The sequence below is a fragment of the Callospermophilus lateralis genome, chromosome 6, assembly GCF_048772815.1.
Source record: "Callospermophilus lateralis isolate mCalLat2 chromosome 6, mCalLat2.hap1, whole genome shotgun sequence".
Lineage (NCBI taxonomy): Eukaryota > Metazoa > Chordata > Mammalia > Rodentia > Sciuridae > Callospermophilus > Callospermophilus lateralis.
In genome coordinates this window covers 18,765,200-18,784,079 of record NC_135310.1, presented here as the reverse complement: position 1 = coordinate 18,784,079, position 18,880 = coordinate 18,765,200, and the positions used below count along the sequence as shown (strand labels likewise).

General features: G+C 38.0%; 2 protein-coding genes across 8 annotated transcripts in view; one reads left to right on the top strand and one right to left on the bottom strand.

The window, feature by feature from the left end:
- The window catches only part of Pcmt1 (protein-L-isoaspartate (D-aspartate) O-methyltransferase), a 43,198-nt gene extending 38,708 nt beyond the window's left edge, over positions 1-4,490 (top strand). For 2 of the 4 annotated variants that reach the window (XR_013091608.1, XR_013091609.1), the window contains 2 exons: positions 3,072-3,152; positions 3,652-4,490. Coding sequence is in view for 1 of the 4 variants with exons in the window: in XM_076858142.1 (XP_076714257.1) it covers positions 3,652-3,664 (13 nt within the window). In the remaining 3 variants the exon portion in view is untranslated. The remainder of the gene's footprint in view (positions 1-3,071; positions 3,153-3,651) is intronic. The other 2 variants (XM_076858142.1, XM_076858143.1) reach the window with 1 other exon arrangement.
- Lrp11 (LDL receptor related protein 11) overlaps positions 1-18,880 on the bottom strand; it is an 82,833-nt gene that overhangs the window by 29,742 nt on the left and 34,211 nt on the right. For 2 of the 4 annotated variants that reach the window (XM_076858138.1, XM_076858141.1), the window contains 2 exons: positions 17,920-18,015; positions 9,640-11,364 (listed from right to left, as the gene is read on the bottom strand). In XM_076858138.1, coding sequence (XP_076714253.1) covers positions 11,210-11,364; positions 17,920-18,015 — 251 coding nt within the window. In that variant the 3' untranslated portion in view covers positions 9,640-11,209. Of the gene's footprint in view, positions 1-9,639; positions 11,365-14,329; positions 14,381-17,919; positions 18,016-18,880 lie in introns of those variants that run through there. The other 2 variants (XM_076858140.1, XM_076858139.1) reach the window with 2 other exon arrangements.

Sequence of the window (18,880 nt, the reverse complement as noted above, 5' to 3'; positions counted from 1 at the left end):
GTTACAGTCTGGCTGTTACATAGAAAGTAAATTGGAAAGGGACAAAACTAGTCAGAAACAGATGTTCATAGCAATTCAGCGGTGAAATGAGATGGCCTGAATCAAGGTAATGGTAGTAAGGATGAAAAGAAGTGAATTGATAGCTACGATATCAACACTATTTTCTAAATGCCCATCTCACATTTGAAAATTGTTACAAAGGTTTTTGGTCAGCTTCTTGCCAGGCTATATGATTTCTGTTGTTTGCTCAGGTTTAATTAATAATTCATCATAGTGTCTTTCTGACTCATCACCGGCGTGTCCTCCTCCTTTTTCTAGCTTTCCAGGGCTAGTTGCAGTGCTTGGATGATGGTGAGACCCAATTTTTGCCAAAGAAATATGACAAACTGTATTTTAAAAATAAATTGTACACCTGTAATCCAGTGGCTTGAGAGGCTGAGGCAGAAGGATCACAAGTTCAAAGCCAGCCTCAGCAACTTAGCAAGGGCCTAAGCAACTTAGCAAGTATGTAGGAATCAATATTTTGTTCCTCTCCTGGTAAATGTTTTATTTAATTTTTGTTTTTAATAGTCCCAGAGTCAATGCAATAAGTCCATCTCTGATTTATGAAACTGAGGAATGCGTCAAAGTTATCCTTCTGTAATCATTTTATTTATTGATGTCTTCTTAAAGTGCCACACATATATGAAAAAATGTTGTGATGAATTGTGCTTTTTTTTTGTTTCGTTTGGTGCTGGGGACGGAAACCAGGACCTTACGCATGCTAGGCAAGCACACTGTCACTGAGCTGCAGCCCCATCCCTGAACTGCACATTTCTTAAGATTGAGAGTATAAGTCCTAGAATATATATATAGTCCTTTTTTATTTCACCACATATCCTATAGCATTATGACATTTAAAAAATGTTTCTCATAATAACTTCATACAAAGTTTATATTACCTTAGAAAATTCATTAAATTATTAGGAAACATTCCTAGATTTTGATTGTTATTTCCTGATAGTACACCTTTTTATTTGTTCTTAATAAAGGATAAGACTAGCCTGGCATAGTGGCGCATGCCTGTAATCCCATTGGCTTGGAAGGCTGAGACAGGAAGATCATGGGTTCAAAGCCAGCCTCAGCAATAGCAAGGCACTGAGCAGCTCAGTGAGACTGGGAATGTGGCTCGGTGGTTGAGTGTCCCTGATTTCAATCCCCAGTATCCCACCCCAAAAAAAATTTTTTTTAAAAGAATATGACTAGATGTTTAGGGTGAAGTAATTTAAACCTAATGTAATAAATTTATAGTTATTAATATATTTAGCACATATTTGATTAACTCTTTTTTTCTTTTCTTTTTTTTTTTGAGATGGTAGTCACACTGTTGAAAAGGCTGGTAGGCTGGTAATGTACTCCAGGCTTTAGTGATCATCCTGCCTCAGCCTCTTGACAGTTGGTAATATAGGCATATACTGCCACACACAGCTCAGTACTTTTTTTTTTTTTTTTTACTGTAAATGACCCATGCATATAAGTCAAATTTCCATAAAGAAATTTATGGCTATGCAGAATTTTGAACATTGAGTTTTGTTTTGTTTTGGTGCTGGGGATCGAATCCAGGGCCTTGTGCATGCAAGGCAAGCTCTCTACCAGCTGAGCTATATCCCCAGCCCATTAGGAAAAATTTAATAGCTTAACATTGCATGGATTTTGGAGTATTGGGATATGACAAGGTTGTACATGCTCTGGCAACAAATTTTTTGGCTTTTCCTGGTACCCTAAATTTTAAAATTTGGTTCTATAAATCTAATTTCCTTTCCTTTATTAAAGAATTTTTTTAAATAAAGAAAATTATTTGGAAACATACTAAGTTATTGCTGGGACCTTAGAACTTATTTATATTTAACGTCTGTAACAGGTAAATAAAATACAAATTATTTTTAAAAATATAGTATGCTGGGGCTAGGGTTAGGGCTCAGCAGTAGAGTGCTCACCTAGCACGTGCGAGGCCCTGGGTTTGATCCTCAGCACCACATTAAATAAATAAATAAATAAACAAACAAACAAGCAAACAAATAAATAAATGAAATAAAGGTTTTGTGTCCAACTTCAACTAAAAAAAAAAACATATATAGTATGTTGAATGGGAGTGTAGTCAGTGGTAGAGCACTTGTCTAGTATGTATGTGGCTTGGGTTCAATACCCAGCACTGAAAAAAAAAATCATATTTTATAAAGCACAGTTAATTTATTTTAGTTGGTTAATAGAACAGTTTGCAAGTGAACTTTTTGTAGACTAACTATTTTAATGTTAGTATGAATCTTAAAGCTGTTTTATGAGAATTATAAGCTGTTCTTAGGACATGGTGTAAGAGAGACAGAATTAATATATCATTTAAAAGATAATCCAATACTGGTCAGGCCTGTGGCACATGCCTGCAATCCTAGCAACTTGGGAGGCTGAGACAAGAAGAAATTCTTAAAAGTTGAGGTCAATCACAGCAAATTAGCAAGACCCTGTCTCAAAAATAAAAAGGGCTCTGATGTGGTTCAGAGGTTAAGCGCCCTTGGGTTCAGTCCCCACCCCCTCCCTAAATAAATAAGTAAAATAAAGGCAGCTTATGGGAGTAGTTATTTTTAAGATATTTTCTTGTACTATTTATAAAATTTAGTTTAAAAACCAAATAGACCATTTAACCTATGCAATATAAACTGTTCAACTTCCCTTCAAATTCATTTTGGCAACTTTTTCAAAACTAAACTTCTGAATGTCCAGAGTCACTGACCATTTATTTCCATTTTTCCACTTGTACCTTCTGACCCCTCTTCATTTTTTATACATGTATATGTAAGGGGTTTTTTTGCCTGAATCATTTGAGATGTAATTGCAAAGAGAATGTTTCTTTACTCCTAAAGTACTTGAGTGTTTAACATTGTTTTTGTCACTCAGATTACCCTCAAATATGAGGTTTTCAGGCTTTTCTTGATGTTTTATTTTTTTACTTTGAATAATTTTATTAAGGTAGAATTTATATACCATTCAATTTATTTTAGACTGCATTTTTATTCCTTCCTTCCTCTCACTGGCAGTTGCTGGCACAGTGCTCCACCTGGCTGAGTGAATGGCTTCTTTTGGAGCTGATAAAGCTGCCTTATGAAGTCAGCTGACAGGTATACTATACCTACAGATGATGCACTTTCTCCCAGAGAGTTTGGGTTGATATTGACCCACTCTGGAATCGCTAACAGATATTCTAAGCAAAAGACCACACTTTTGTCCACTTTTGTGAATGTAATAATAAAAAAATTCTGGATACTCAAATTGTTATTTTATGACAAATAGCATTAGCAAAATGATCCTAGATCTAGAAGTCATAATTTTTCTGAATTTTTTATCTTGAAGGAAAATCTATCTTTAGAAGTAAAGATAAAGAACTCAGGCTCTTTAGGCTTTGTACTTCATTTTGGAGTAGCATGAAAGATGTTTGAAATAACTGACTTCCATTTTTGCTTTGATTTGGGCGTGTTTGTGCTTTTATTTCTTTTACTACATTGCTTGGGGATCAGTGCATTTTTGCTGACTTGAGTGTTGTATCTAAACTATTAGAAAGCCAAATTTTATAGTATGTGACTTGTACTTAACCATTTTTGTTCTCTTTTCTCCCCCTAGGGATGAGCTGTAAAGCAACATCAGCTTGACCAGTCTATAATATTGCAGTGGATTGCTCATCTCAGTCCTTAAAGCTTTTTGAAAACCAATAGCATCACAGCTTGTTTTGGACTTTGTTACACTGTTATTTTCAGCATGAAATTTGTGGTTTTGTAGGGTCTTCTAATTCTTCAAAGAGGCACAAAGCCAAATGGTAGAGGAAGGATACAAAGTATAAATCTGTGTGTTATTACTTTAACATGCCCACATTTTACTTTAAAATATTAAAAGAAGGGTTTCTGCAAAATGAAACAGTTAGTTTGTGAATTGATTTTGAGGAGTGAATTTTCTTTTCTTGGACATTTAATTCTATTCTGATATTAATTTATGAGATTTCTTTTGTGCATCAGATAACACCACCATTCACAAGTTAAGATTCTTGGTATTTGGATGTCTATTAGAGACTACTAAGAAAATAGAGATGAGCTTTCTTTTTAAAGCTTTTGATGTGGTATCATAGAATAGCATGTTGTAGATACAATCAGCTGCTTTGTTACCTTAAAACTAGGCATTGTAAATACTGAAACTTAAGAAGATGGCAGGTAATGTCCTAGCAACACTCAGTTGTTCAGATTGGACATAACTGACATAGTTCCCCCCACCCTTTCTCTCCCTCTCCCCATCTCCCTCTCCCTCTCTCTCTAAAACCAATAGGAGACTTGTAGTTCAATATTGTTTTTTCTGTTTCTAGTTTGCTGCTGATAATGTATATGAATCTAACATGCTGTGTAAGCTGTGTGCTGGATTCTGCACAGCTTATGCAGTGCTGCTTTGCCAAATAAAGTTAAAAGCAAAAGAGGCATTGGTGGTGTTTGACTCTAGAAGGGAGAACATTAGGTCTACAAGATCCAGAATGTTGATTGAGACCATGAAGCAAAAATTGCTTCTCTGATTTGTGAAATCTGAATAGGTAACTAACACCAATTCTTCTGTACATTGTGGAATGTGACTACATTTCTTTAGGGCAAGAACCACATTGCATTCACCATTTCTCTCTGATGGTCCAACCCAGGGCTCATCTTGCAGTAGTTAGAAAATAAATGCCAAATCAGTGAGTGGGTGAATGAATTGACTTAATTGTCAGGGAAGAATACAGTGGAGGATAAACGTACTAAAACCCAGCTCTCATATATAGATTTATTAATATAGTGCCTATGAAATGTGTTTCTAAGAAAGTGCCGGCTTTTGGGGATCTTGTTTACATGTTATAGTTTTATAGATTTTATAAGATCTTGGTTTTCTTAGTGTTCTAGAACTTGAGAAACTATTACAAGCTCTAGAATGAGCAGAACCAGAATGTCCAGCAGTGCCCTCCTGTGTGTAAAGTGTGCATACTTTTGCCAAGGAGATCCTGAGTGAGCATGTGACTCACCCTTCCCTACTCTTAAAATGTTTATTATTGCTTTAAAAATTGCTTTTTAAAATTATTCGTACATCTTTTCACAAGTGTCTCCTCTTGGCTAAGGCTTTGGACAAGGAATCTAGCATTATTTGGTGCCCCAAAATGTAATTTTACCATTGTCTTCAGTTTACTGTTGTCTGTCACTTCTAAGCCCTTGGCTATGGAAACCTTCGCATCCAGGACTCAGTGTTACGTGAGGTGTTTGCTAGTCTATATCATATCCATTACCTACATTTTATTTATATAAATTTCGATGTTAGGTTTTGGGGATAGAAAAAGACCCTTACTATCAAGAAGTCTGCAGTCTAATTGCAGAGATAGTTTTTAAGTATGATAAGACAAAACTGCTACCCAGATGGTACAGACCAGTGCATTCAAGCATTGTTCAAGCATCTTGGACTTTGCACTTTTAAGAATTAAAATTTCACGGTGTTGAATAAATAGGGTGAATTTTGAGGGAGTATTACTAAATAGGTAGCCATGGGAATAGTAGATTTTAACTAGGTCTTAGAACTTTTTTCTTTAAGAGAGATGAATTATATATGTATGTAGTCTACATATAAGAAATGTCTTGTTAATCTTTAGTCATAATTTGGCATTTTATTTTTCCTTAATAGAAATGATATATTGTGGAGGGCAACAATGAAAATATTTCAAAAAGTTCCAGTCTAATGAGATATGTTGAAACAAAATTTTGTCTATTTTTCTAACCTTATTAAAGACCAAATTCGCTGCCAAAACTTATGTAATAATTATCTGGGTGCAGTGGCACACACATACAATCCTAGTGACTTGGTTGGCTTAGGCAGGAGGGTCACAAGTTTAATGTCAGCCTCAGCAACTTATCTCACTCTACCCAATTTAGTGAGATGCTGTCTGTAAGTAAGAAATAGAAAAAGGACTGGGATGTGGCTCAGTGGTAAAGCACTCCTGAGTTCAATCCTCAGTACCAAAAAAAAAAAAAAAAAAAAAAGTAATAAAAAGCATGAGTTTCTATTGAGGATTTTAACTCTTTCCCAGAAGAAAATGACATGTGGAGGAAAATAATTTATTACTATTGTTCATGCAAATATTCAAAATCCCATTGCCCTAATTCTAGAAAATGTCATTGTTTAAAATTTAAAAAGGCAATGAAACTTTTTAAATTGGCTACAATGTACCTATACTAAAGCATCTTAAAAATGCAATGATTCTAAAATAGGATTTTCTTTTGTAATAAATGAATTGTTATGAATTCTTCAAAGCTATTCTTGGTATGTGATTATTAACCAGGAAAAACTCCTTTTTTGTTTATCTTATTAGAAAGGTAAGCATTTTTTGGTTTTCAATTAAATGTTAACAAATTTTCCAGTAGTTTGGCATGCCACTCAAAGAACTCATGTGAATATGGTAACTAATATTAAAAATGAATAATAAACATGGGAAATTTTAAAAATAAAGTTCTAAGTGTGGTTCAGTGGACCAATAGCTTATTTTAGGTAAGTGCTAAAATTCTTGAGGCATATAATTGATTATTATTCTGCAGCTCACTCTGTCCTTGAACTATATTCAGTAAAACAAGTGAGTTCTGATTGAATTTCACTTGTCTCTTAGAGCATTTTTCAGAAAGATAACAGTGTTTTGTCCCTGCTATACATTAAAGGGTGGCTCAAATAGAGAGCCAGTGAAAGAATCCCTCTTGAAGGAAAACTAGCTCAAGAAAGTTTGTGTTTGTATATTGTAATAAAATAAAAAGAAATCAAGTCCAGTAATTTTCTTATTATTAATTCTTATACTCTCATTACTACAACGGTAGTTGTTGGTTTCCCCCCTTGGGCTTCATTTTTTTAACTGACTTTGTGTTTGGGCCAGGACTCTTTATGAAGTGTCCCCTTGCTTGGTGGGAGAGAAAATTATTACTGCATTCATGGTGCTGTGCTGGGCTAGTGAATCCCTGGGAGTCTGCGATGTCTTCTCTCCTTCCCTTGTTCCCTCCCTTCCTTCTCTTTCAACATGAGAGGACACTCAAGGGCTGCTTCATTTGAAGGATTCATTCTCACTTTGGTGGTATCCCAGTAGGATGGGGATCACAGGAAACCATTTTGTCCAAAGGTCAGTTAATGGCAGTGCTGAAGACATTGTGTGAGAGGGCAGCAGTCCAGGGGCGTGGGGTACATGGGGACCTTTGGGTTTGAATTTCCATACCCTGAATACTTTGTGGATCACATTACATAAAATGATTTGCTGCCACTATTTGTTTAGGTAGGATTTTTCTCCCCATTGTAACTATCTGATCAGGATTTTGCCTAGAAATTACATTTTAAATCAAAGAGACTGCACATGTGAACACTTACATCAGCTTGAAATTGGTTTTGAATAAAGATATTTTCTGGGGAAATAGGACCCAGAAAATATGGCCCCAGTGAGCAATTAGGAGGTGGGACAGACTTGGATAAAGCAAGCCAGGAAGGCACAGGTGGGGATTTGAGCAAAGGTCAGACTTGCTGGGTCATCTATTGATACTGGCCAAAAAAAAAAAAAAAAAGTGCCCTCAGACTGGATAGTCCATAGTTCTATTCTTCAGTACACAAACCTCTGAATAATAAATACATTTAGAGACATAGTTTTCTGAGTCCCTAGTTTGACCTGTGGAACTGTTCTTTAAATGTTAACACTCTGATTTATTTGAATAATTGGATCTTTAGTCATGTGTATGTACACATGCTATACTCTGCTACACCCCAGCCCCAAAGAAAACATTTTTTAAAAAGGCCTTTATATTCAAACTTTATGGTTTTTTTTTTTTTTGGTAAATGTTACCTTTCCATTAAATGATTTTGAGACATTTCCTAAATTTAATATAACTTTATAAGAAGATGCTTAAGTGAAATAATGTTTATCTCTTTCATGTGTTTTTGTATTTGACATACAAGAATAAAAAACTGATATGATTCAAGAATTAAAATAAGTAGGAATAAAAACACGCTGATACCTAAAATAAATATAGAAGGCTCGATTCTAACCATTCAATCCATTCATGAAAACATCTAACCTTATTTTCAATAATTGGTGGTTTCATATTTAGCCACTGAAGTAGCTATAACTTAAAATATTCTCTTTATCTGAAGAATGTACATTTCACTAGGGCAAAAGAGCTAGGAAAATGGGGCCAGGAGCCAAGAAGTTCACAACATGTTTAAAAAGCCAGTGAGATGAGGACATCTATGAATGACATACTAAGCTTTTCCTCTTTATTTGGCTTGAGCCATTCTTTGTCAGAAATTCTCATTCAACTTTAATATTTAAAAAAAGCTGTAGAAAACAAATTAATTATTAGAGTAGTTCTGCTAGGAAGAAAGTGGTATAATCCCCAAAACAAAATGTGAAATTGGGGATGATGTAATTTAACAGTGACCCCAAATTACAGCAGCTCAGGCTCAGATTCTTGTGTTAAGGAACACATCATATTAAGGAATGTAATATGATTTTTTAAATAACTTTATGAATAATTCCATTTCATTTTTTTTAGAGAGAATTTTTAATATTTATTTTTTAGTTTTCGGTGGACACATCTTTGTATGTGGTGCTGAGGATCGAACCTAGGCCGCACGCATGCCAGGCGAGCGCGCTACCGCTTGAGCCACATCCCCAGCCCCTTGATATGATGTTTAGGGAGGATCTGAAGGTAGGGCTGCCTGTATTCTAGGCACATGCTTCTTTGTGGTGGGTGAATTTCCATAGGAGAGATTGAGTTAAAGTCATCAACAAGGTCTGAACAGCCAAACTGAGGGACAGATGGAAATGTGCATCTCTGGGTTGATGGAAAATATACTAAACAGAACAGCCATCAGTGACTGAAAGAGGGTGTTGATACACATGATGGGGGATTGTGGGGCCAAATCCCAGGCTTCAGAGTCACTCAGTGAAAGATGAAGAAATTCTCTTGTCTTTCTATGGAAAAGACCCATATTTGGTACTCAGGTGACATTAAACACATAAATGCTTTTGGAAGGCTGGAGAAGTAGCTGTTGTCTACTTGTACTGAGCATGAAGATAAAGTAAATTTCAAGTTTTTTAGGAAGATGGTTTCAGTGGGCCTTAGGAAACAAGATGTGAAATATAGGGACATGGTGTGAGAAATAAATTGTAGACATCTTCTTTCCTTTTAAAATTATTTTTGAATTATCTTAAATGCAGAACTCCTTCAATCAGATAAGGTGACTTTAAAAAGTCCTGTTCAGTCCATCTGTTGATAAAAATTCTTTGTACACTTTCCTTCTCCCCAACCCCAAATATTTTATATGACTTTAAGCAAGTCACTTTTCTCCAACCCTCAATTCCCCTTTTTGTAAAATGGTGTTGGAATGATTAAACCCAAACACTATAGCAACTTACAGATTATAATAAATGATTTTTCAAAAGGCTTAAGAATAAAATACAATTTATTAAAGGAATATTGTTTACGTAATATGGGACATCTTAAGTAAATCAGTACTATAGCAATCCTAAATTATTCTTAATTTCTACATGTATAAAAGGTTTGGTGATAGTTGCATGCATTATCAGTTTTAAGACACTGTACAGCATCACAGGGAGTACACACATATTAAATTCATTCACAGTCCATTTCTCTTAAACTGCCACTGAAATTTAAATCATTGCTCAACTCTAAACATTCTACAAAAACATGAGTTTCTCAGGAAACAAAAATGATTATTGTTTTTTCTAGATCTTTCCACTTGCTAATGTGTTTTGATATATTTCCCACCCAAATTAAGTCCTTTGCTAAAGGAACCACCTACTTTAGATAGTCTAAAAATAAACTACTAGACTCTAGAGTATTTTTCAAGTGTTTTAAAAGATTTGTCTTTTATGGTAAAAATATATATATATATATAAATAGGAACATCATGTAAGCATAGACAGGCACTGCATCACACATTCCTCTCAGGATAATTATTCTAGAGTGTATCTAATCCTGGCATTAAATGTATAGGAAATAATTTGTCTTTAAATACCTACAGATTTAGAAAGGAAAGATAGAATGCCAGTTTTCTCTAAGGATGAATTTGTGCAACACTGCTTTCTACTCTGGAACACATGAGCCTGGCCCTAGCTGACTGACATCATAATAACATTGGATAGCATTTTCAAAATGGAAGAAAAAAACCTGGCTTGTTCCATTAGATCAAATAACCTGCTGTCACTTAAACATGGTGACATTTTTACAAAAGTTGTACCCAAAAATCCATTTAACATCCTGCTGTTTTTCTTTCATCAAAAAATACTCATCTTGAAAACTGGTGACCGTATGAATGGGCTGCTGTGCTGGACCATGGAACAGTGGTGAGCAGAAATCACAAAGTATTAATTATCCACCTGTTGATAAAAATACTTTGTACACAATGTTTAAAGTTGTCCTCGGGTAAGTTTCTGTTAATTTTTTTGGCCACCAGAATTACTTTCACCTTGATTTCCTATCTCACTTCATAACCATCTTAGAGGTGTTTTTAATCCAAAGTCTAGCTTTTTTTTCCCCCTCTGAAGATCAGCCTAAGGAGGCCCCCAACTACATGACATGATGTCAAAGGCATTGGGAAGACCCACCTTCCTCTCTCCTCAGGCTTCATCTGTTCTAAAGATTTGTAAATTGTATATATATCTGCCATAGGTAACATTTCATTGAGAGTATAAACTTCCTTGAAATCCATCCTAAGGAACATGTTTTTCAGAGTAAAAGAAAAATGGGGCATTGGAGATTAAAGAAGACTAGCGCCACCGGAAGCTATACCTAAAGTGACCCAGTACTATCAGGGCCCAATGGGCCACATCTCAAAAGCTAAGGGTGAATGCCACCACTCTGAGGCCGTCTTTGGGGATACTGACAAAACTGCCTCAGCTGACTACAAATTTCTATTTCTAGGGACAATTTAGTAAATCAGAATTAGATCTGTAAAAGTCTTTAATCACATGAATTTCTCTCTATTGAAATATTTCATGTACTTAAGGACAATCTTTCTATAGTAAATAAAGGTTTGTGATTTGCCAATTAAAAACAAAAGAGGCTGTAAATACTAGAACCTAATAAAAGAATAAATTGTACATGAAACACATTCTTCCCCTAAGTGTTTACATTTGCTACAGATACATCCCATTTATGAGGTAATCAGATTCCTCAGATGTAATGGGACGAGCTTTCTTCAGTTTCTGTTTCACCAATCGCAGCCGGCAAGCAACCATGAGAAGCAGCAGAGCAGTGATGGCCAAACCCAATGCCAGGGGTAGCACCGCACCTGTGGAGGGTTAGAAACAAACAGGGCAGGTCGGGCGATGAGCGACAGTGATAGCTACTGTTGACAGCACAGTGAGCGCTTTGCATGCACTAGTTAATCTGAACAGCTCAAGTTAGTATTGCCATCATTCTGCACATTAACTCAGGTGCACAGAGGTTAAGTAATTTTTCCTAAGAGTGTTAAGTAATTTTTCCTAAGACTTGTATGCTGAGGATCTATCGATCTAAGTCTCAAATCCAGACTTTTTAACTACATCTACCAGGTTACTACTAAATCTGTATCATTGGTTACAGACATTGCAGTAAGGTCACCCTCAAATCCCCCTGTGAGAGACATTCCAATTATAGAAAATGTTTTCATTGTAGTTATGGACCACATTGATGGATTCATATACATTTCACACATGATCATTCCCTCTTCAGCATGGATTAACTTCTGCTTTCTCGTTCTGGTTAGGGCTTTCCTGAGTCAAGGGAACCTACCCTCAGCCAGGTAGAACTGTTTTGTTTTGTTTTTTTCTTGGTACTGGGGATTGAACATAGGGATTCTCTACCACTGAGCTAAATCCCAAGTCCTTTTTCAATCTTTATTTTGAGACAGGGTCTTGCTAAATTGCTGAGGTTGGCTTCGGATTTGCGATCCTCCTGCCTTAACCTTTCAAATCTCTGGGATTATTGGTATGTGCCTCTGTGCCCAGTTAAACCAGTAGAACCTTGTTGAAAACTAACTTCAAAATATGCTAATGTAGGGGCTGGTGTTGTAGCAAAGTGGTAGAGCGTTTCCCTAGTGCGTGTGAAGCACTGGATTCTATCCCCAGCATCACATAAAAAGAAAGAAAATAAAGGCAAAAAGAATTCTTTAAAAAATGCTAATGTAACTTTGGTTATGAGTAAGTAAGGAAAACATCTCTTCAGTTTTCCCCATGTAACTGGAGTAAGACACCACACTATAAGCAGGTTTTAAAGGCCTGCAGAGTCTGGAAGGGGCACAGTATGCCCCAGACCAGGCTTCTATTCAAGCCCAGTATGCTCTATTCCTAGTCTGCTGTGCTCTGCAGTCAAACCAGGGTTGGAGATGACATGGGAGAACTATTTTTAGCTGCACTGTCTTGCAACAGGTGGAACTAGAGAAACAAACATCTTCATGGTGTAAGCTGATTCTGTAACATTTTTTTCATCATTTATTCATTCATTCTGCATTAACTGATAGCTCTCCATGTGCCAGACATGAAATTAAGTGCTGAAAATAAAAGAAAAGCATTTTTTTTCTTTTTGGTACTGGGGGTTCAAACTTGCTATCCTAAGTCACTGGGATCACAGGAGTCCCCTCCCCATGCCCACCTAGCAATTTTTGGTAACTAAAAATAAATAAAACTATCTCCCAAAGATAAGCTAATCTAAGAATGCCAGCTTTATAGCTCAAATCATTGAATTCTTACAAATTATCACATGTGCTGGTACTGTTATTTTATCCATTTTATAAATGAGGGAACTAAGGCATCAAGAATTAAATGACTTGTCTAATATTCCTTATTAAAGTGGGGAGCTACAATACCACCCCAGACAGGACAACTCTAGAACCTACGGTTTTCACCACTGTGGTACCCACTTTTCCAAAAGGGAAATAAAACTGTTTCTGAATTATATTAAGTCTTTATAGACAGATATATAAATGGAAAAAAGAAATCCATAATAAAATATTGAAGTTACCATGACAAAATTACACATGAAGTATTAATGTAAAAAGGATTAATCCATCTGTCTGGTTGATAAGATTTTTGCTGTAGTGACTTGGACATAATGATGGAGCTTGTCTGGGGTGGGTAAGGGAGGAAATTTTGGTTTTTGACATTTTCAGGTTGACATGCCTAGATATGAGGAGATCTGGCTAAAACATCTGTCACCCCATTAATTGCCTGGATTGATTCAGCTGATCTGGCTGGCTAGGTGGCTGTCCCCTTCCTCCCTCATTGCTTCCAAAGCTTCAGGCTCAGTCTAAGAGGACAACCTTCCCCAATAGAGGAGGACTGTCCTTCAGTCAAGGGTATATGAGCAGCTGTGCTCCCCTGCTAGACCCTCCAAACAAACTCTCAGACTGACATGCCTATAGGTGATCCAGATGGAATTTTCTCCTGGCTCTTGGCTGATCTGGGTCTAAATATGTGAAAACCTTTGGCATGAAGACGGAAACCTCAGCCATGAAACTGGATGAGATTGCCAGGGGACAAGGAAGAAAGGAAGGCCAGCAGCAAGGTCTTGGGAAACTCCCACATCTTGGGGGAAGACAGAAGAAGAACAACATGAAGAATTACTAAAGGACGGGTTGGAGAAGTAGCAGGAAAACTGAGAGGGAAGGGTATTGGGAGCTGAGGGAAAAGACGAGTCCACAAAGAAGGGCTCAGTTGGGTTAAATGCTATGAGAGGTCAAGTGAGGCGAAGCCCAGAGAATCCGCTGGATTAGCAACTTGTAATTCACTCCAGGAGTCTGTAGACTGAGGGATGCTATTTTTTTTTCTTTTTTTTTAATAAATGGAGAGACTCTGAATGTGTTTTCAGACTTGTTTGGAGAACCATATTAAAAGTACCAAGAATTACTAGATGATGGAGCAACACACCTGAGGAAAGAGGGGATACATTAAGAAAGGGGAGAGACTGGCCTTAGAAGGGAGGGACACCTCTTCCTTCAGTGCTAGAGGAAAAGGAAGGAGGGGGATGCCATCATACAAGTTGCTGCATTTAGGGGTTGGTGGCTGAGGGAGCTCACTTCAATAACCTTGATTTTGGGGGGCCTAAAACTAGCCCCAGGTATAGCCAGCCTCCTCCTGAAGTCAGGAACTTAGAACTGGTGCATGCTAATAAGGGGTTTTCAACCTCTAGGGTAGTTGCAGAATCCTGAGAGAACCTGAACACGGGGCTGGGGATGTGGCTCAAGAGGTAGTGCGCTTGCCTGGCATGCATGTGGCCCGGGTTCGATCCTCAGCACCACATACAAACAAAGATGTTGTGTCCGCCGATAACTAAAAAATAAATATTAAAAAATTTAAAAAAAACAAAACAACAACAACCAAAAAAACCCTGAACACGATTCTCAAGAGCAGTCTATGTCTGGCTGCAGGAGGAGAGGATGTGCAAGTTGCTTTAGTAACTGTTAATTACCAAATTTTTGGCCAGTGTTTACCCAGAGAATGAAGGGGGGTGAAGCCATCTGTGGTAGGGTTAGGGTACAGCTCAGTGGTGAAGCACTCGCCTAGCATGCCCAAGGCTCTGGGTTCCAACCCCAGAACAGCAAAACAAAACAGAACAACAAACACAACAATAAAAAACTGTTAAACCCACAGGAATATGATTAGAGGAGGCATCTGCGGGTGCAAGAATTTGTTTCATTCCTCCATGATAAGTGTTTGGGGCTGTGTTTTTGTAATGATTTGGATCTGAGGTGTTCCCCCAAAGCTCCTGTGTTAATGCAGGAATATTCAGAGATAAAAGGACTGGATGGTGAGAGTTGTGATCTAATCAGTCCATCTGAGTTTGAATGGACTGGATGGGTGGTAACTAGGGAGGTGGGGTGTGGGTAGAGAAGTTGTGTCACTGGTGGTGTGTGCCTTCGAAGGGCTGTTTTTTCCTGTGGCCCTTTCCCTCTCTCTGCTTCTTGGTCAACATGTCCTGAGTAGCTTCCTCTGCCATGCACTTCTGTCATGGTGTGCTCTCTTGGGTCCATATTAATGGAGGCATCCCACCATGGACTAAACCTCTGAGACCATGTGCCAAAATAAACTTTCTCTTCCTTTAAGTGGTTCTTGTCAGATATTTTGGTCAGAGCAGCCAAAGCAAATTATGTCAGTCTCCTAATGGCCACTTTTATGGAAGTAGTTTGGCAAGAGTTGAGTGATGTGTCAGTTCTCCCCCTACTCCATCTTCCTGTACGTGCTACACTAATTTGGTTATATTACAAAGGAACAGGGAAAAAAAGAGACTATGGTCAATGCCCACAGAAATCTCAAGAGTCACAAACCATTTTCTATAAGCTAGAACAACACCCAGTCTCAGTTCTGCATTTTATGGGCAGAAAAACAAAGAGGCTTCCTGACATCAAGATGTGTCAGACTTGTTAAAAACTGAGCATGAATGCTTAGGCTAAAACATAAGTGAGCTGAAGGTGAAGGTCCCAACCCCAACCTTGGGATGCCAAGTTAACTACCGTAGTGTAAAACACAGACATACAATCAAGGAAAATGTCCTATTCACCAAGTCAGACAGGAGGTTGCTGAACTGTCAAATCTGATCCGTATTTAACACTTTGATGACAAGGAAAATTAAATCCCCCACAAGTTGGTACTTCCTAGAATATTGAAAGTAAATCTCAATGTGTGGGTTTTTTTTTTTGGGGGGGGGGTGTTTGGTTTGGTTTGGTTTTGGCCCTGGGGATTGAACCCAGAAGTACTGTTTCACTGAGCTACATCTCCAGTCTCTTTCTCTTCCTCCTCTTCTTTCTTCTTCTTCTTTCTTCCGCTTCCGTTTCCCCTTCCCCTTCCTCCTTCTCCTCCTCCTCCTCTTCCTCCTCCTCCTCTTCCTCCTCCTCCTCTTCTTCTCCTTCTTCTTCTTCCGCTTCTGTTTTCTGTTTCTTCCGCTTCTTCTGCTTCTGCTTCTTCTACTTCTTCTGCTTCTGCTTCTGCTTCTTCTGCTTCTGCTTCTTCTACATCTTCTGCTTCTGCTTCTGCTTATTCTGCTTCTTCTACTTCTTCTGCTTCTGCTTGTGCTTATTCTGCTTCTTCTACTTCTTCTGCTTCTGCTTCTGCTTATTCTGCTTCTGTTTCTTCTTCTGCTTCTGCTTATTCTGCTTCTGCTTCCTCTACTTCTTCTTCTGCTTCTTCTTCTGCTGCTGTTTTTTCTGCTGCTTCTGCTTCTTCTGCTTCTGCTTCTGCTGCTTCTTTTACTTCTTCTGCTTCTGCTTCTGCTGCTTCTGCTTCTGCTGCTTCTGTTTCTGATTCTTCTGCTGCTTCTGCTTCTGCTGCTTCTTTTGCTGCTTCTGCTTCTGCTGCTTCTGCTTCTTCTGCTTCTGCTGCTGCTACTGCTGCTGCTTCTGCTTCTTCTGCTTCTTTTTCTGCTTCTGCTTCTTCTTCTGCTGCTGCTGCTTCTGCTTCTGATTCTGCTGCTTCTGCTGCTGCTCCTCCTCCTCCTCCTCCTCCTCCTCCTCCTCCTCCTCCTCCTCCTCCTCCTCCTCCTCCTCCTCCCCCCCAGATTGGTCTAGAACTTGTGATCCTCCTGTGTCCGTTTTCTAAGTTGCTGGGATTACTACTTGTTTTTACTTTTGATCATTTGATTCTTAGTTGAATTCACAAGTGTGCACCATAGCACCCAGGTAGGTATTCTCCACTTTAAAATAATTATTTGGCATAGTTTCTTCAATACTGTTAGTTTGGGCAATTTGAGATTTAAAATTTTCCAATCTTTTCTAAAACATACTATGATAGAATTCTTGGTAGCCAGCTAAGTTGATGAATTATATACTTGAATTATGTACTCTGCTCATATGAATGGGAACAGCATTTGAAATATCTAACCCATAGAATGGACACCAATCAGTTACAACTAAGCCTCTGGATACATCTGGCTGTGGAACAAGAAGAAAGCTGGTATATTTCTAAATGTTGATGAGACTCTTTCATTCAAATTTCTTGGGATAGGCTAAGTTCAGTAGGCCAGTAGACCTGACTGAAGTTGCATCCAGGCACTTGACATCTGGATTATTCTCAGGCAGATATTGCTTAAAAATTATATATATATATATTTGTTTATTTTATTCTCCTGAATCTCTTCCTACTAGTTTATAGAAATTAGGACTAAAACCTGCCTTTCTACAGGACTCTGTCCAAAGTGTCTTTTTTTTAGTTAAAAACAAATCAAAAGTATGGAATTATGGTATTTTTCACTTAATTCATTTTTCTTCCACCTCCTACATATACTTCCCTGTTTCTGAAGTCTTCTGTCTTTGTTGCTGGAGCACTGGGAGAGAGCATTAGGTCTCTTCATTCTTTTTATATTACAAATAACTCAATAATAGCCATGATTTTATATTTGACTCATCACCTGAGCCAAGTAGTATGCTTAATGCCCTATATTAATTGTCCCATTAATTCTCCTAATACCCTATGAGGCAGGCATAGCTACTGTCCTCATCTCACCAATGAGGAAATTGTGATCCAGAGAGATAAGAACCTGCCCAAGGCCACCAAGTTCAGTGGTGAAGCCAGAATTTGAACAGTGGCTTCCAAGCATAGAGTCCAAGTTCTTGACTACTGTGCCACAAGTATGACCATTTCTACAGACTGTCATCCTAGAAGAATCTATGAAAGAGAAAGCTGAGGTCCAGAGACGGTGAGCTGCTTCAAGAGCACCAAGAAGCATTGTGACACAGAAGATGAAGAGGCACTTCTGGTCCATGGATCAGTGTTCCTGCCATGAACTCTCTCGGCTTCATCTCACATTCTCCATTTGGGCTCATGGAGTTCTACAGGTGTCTCGACTCTGCAGTGCATTTTCAAAGGCACCCACTTACCTGTTTCTGGGGCTGGGTGTTCTCCTCTGCCTTGTTCACTCTTGGATTCAAAAATATAATTTTCCTCTTTTCTGTTGTTGCTTGAGGAATGACTACCTGCAGAAAATCAATAGAACATATTTTGAGGGTATATCAGAAACTTCAGGAAACAGTCTTATTTATTTTTGAAGATGGAATTAGATAAAGGAATTGCAGGATTTATTTCACTAATATCATAGGCCTATGTTTGATACTAAAACACTGGATATCTAATGTGACCAGTTTAATGAAGTAGAGAGTGTGTGACTAGTTAAAAGACACGGTCAGTCTAAGAGGTAGAAACACACTGGACCAGAACCTCCATCATCACCTCTGATGGATGAAAAGATCTCACCTGGAAAAGTCCAGGACAGTCTCTGGACATCATACCTGGGAAGTGGAAACAGTCAAAAAAAGGTTTTCTTGTAAAAATTAAGAATGAGCCACTGGGCACTATCAGGCACATCTCTAATCCCTGCTACTTGGGAAGCTGAGACAGGTTTGAAAGTTTGAGGCCAGTTTCAGCAAATTAGCCAGATCCTGTCTCAAAATGTAAAAATAAAAAAGGGCTGATCCTTATTTTAGAGGCAGAACACTCTACTCCTGGGTTCTATACCTAGTACTGGGGATTGGAGGGAAGCACACGTAGGTATTTGGCCATGTTATGGCACTATTTCACTGTGACCCTGCTGGGCAGGTAATAATAACTCATTTTTTTTTTCTCTTAGGCTCAGGCTTAGTTTCCTGTCAAGGTTCGCCCAAGTAGTGAATGGGGCATAGGGCCGACAGTCAAGCTCACTGGTATCTAGCTGCTTCTTGGTGAACACCAGAACTTCTGGTTTGATGATGATGTATTATTTAACTTTACTATTCATTTATGGAGGGAAAATATCAAGGAAGGACAAATTTCAGGATTTTTACCACAGGTTCTGATAGAACCAGG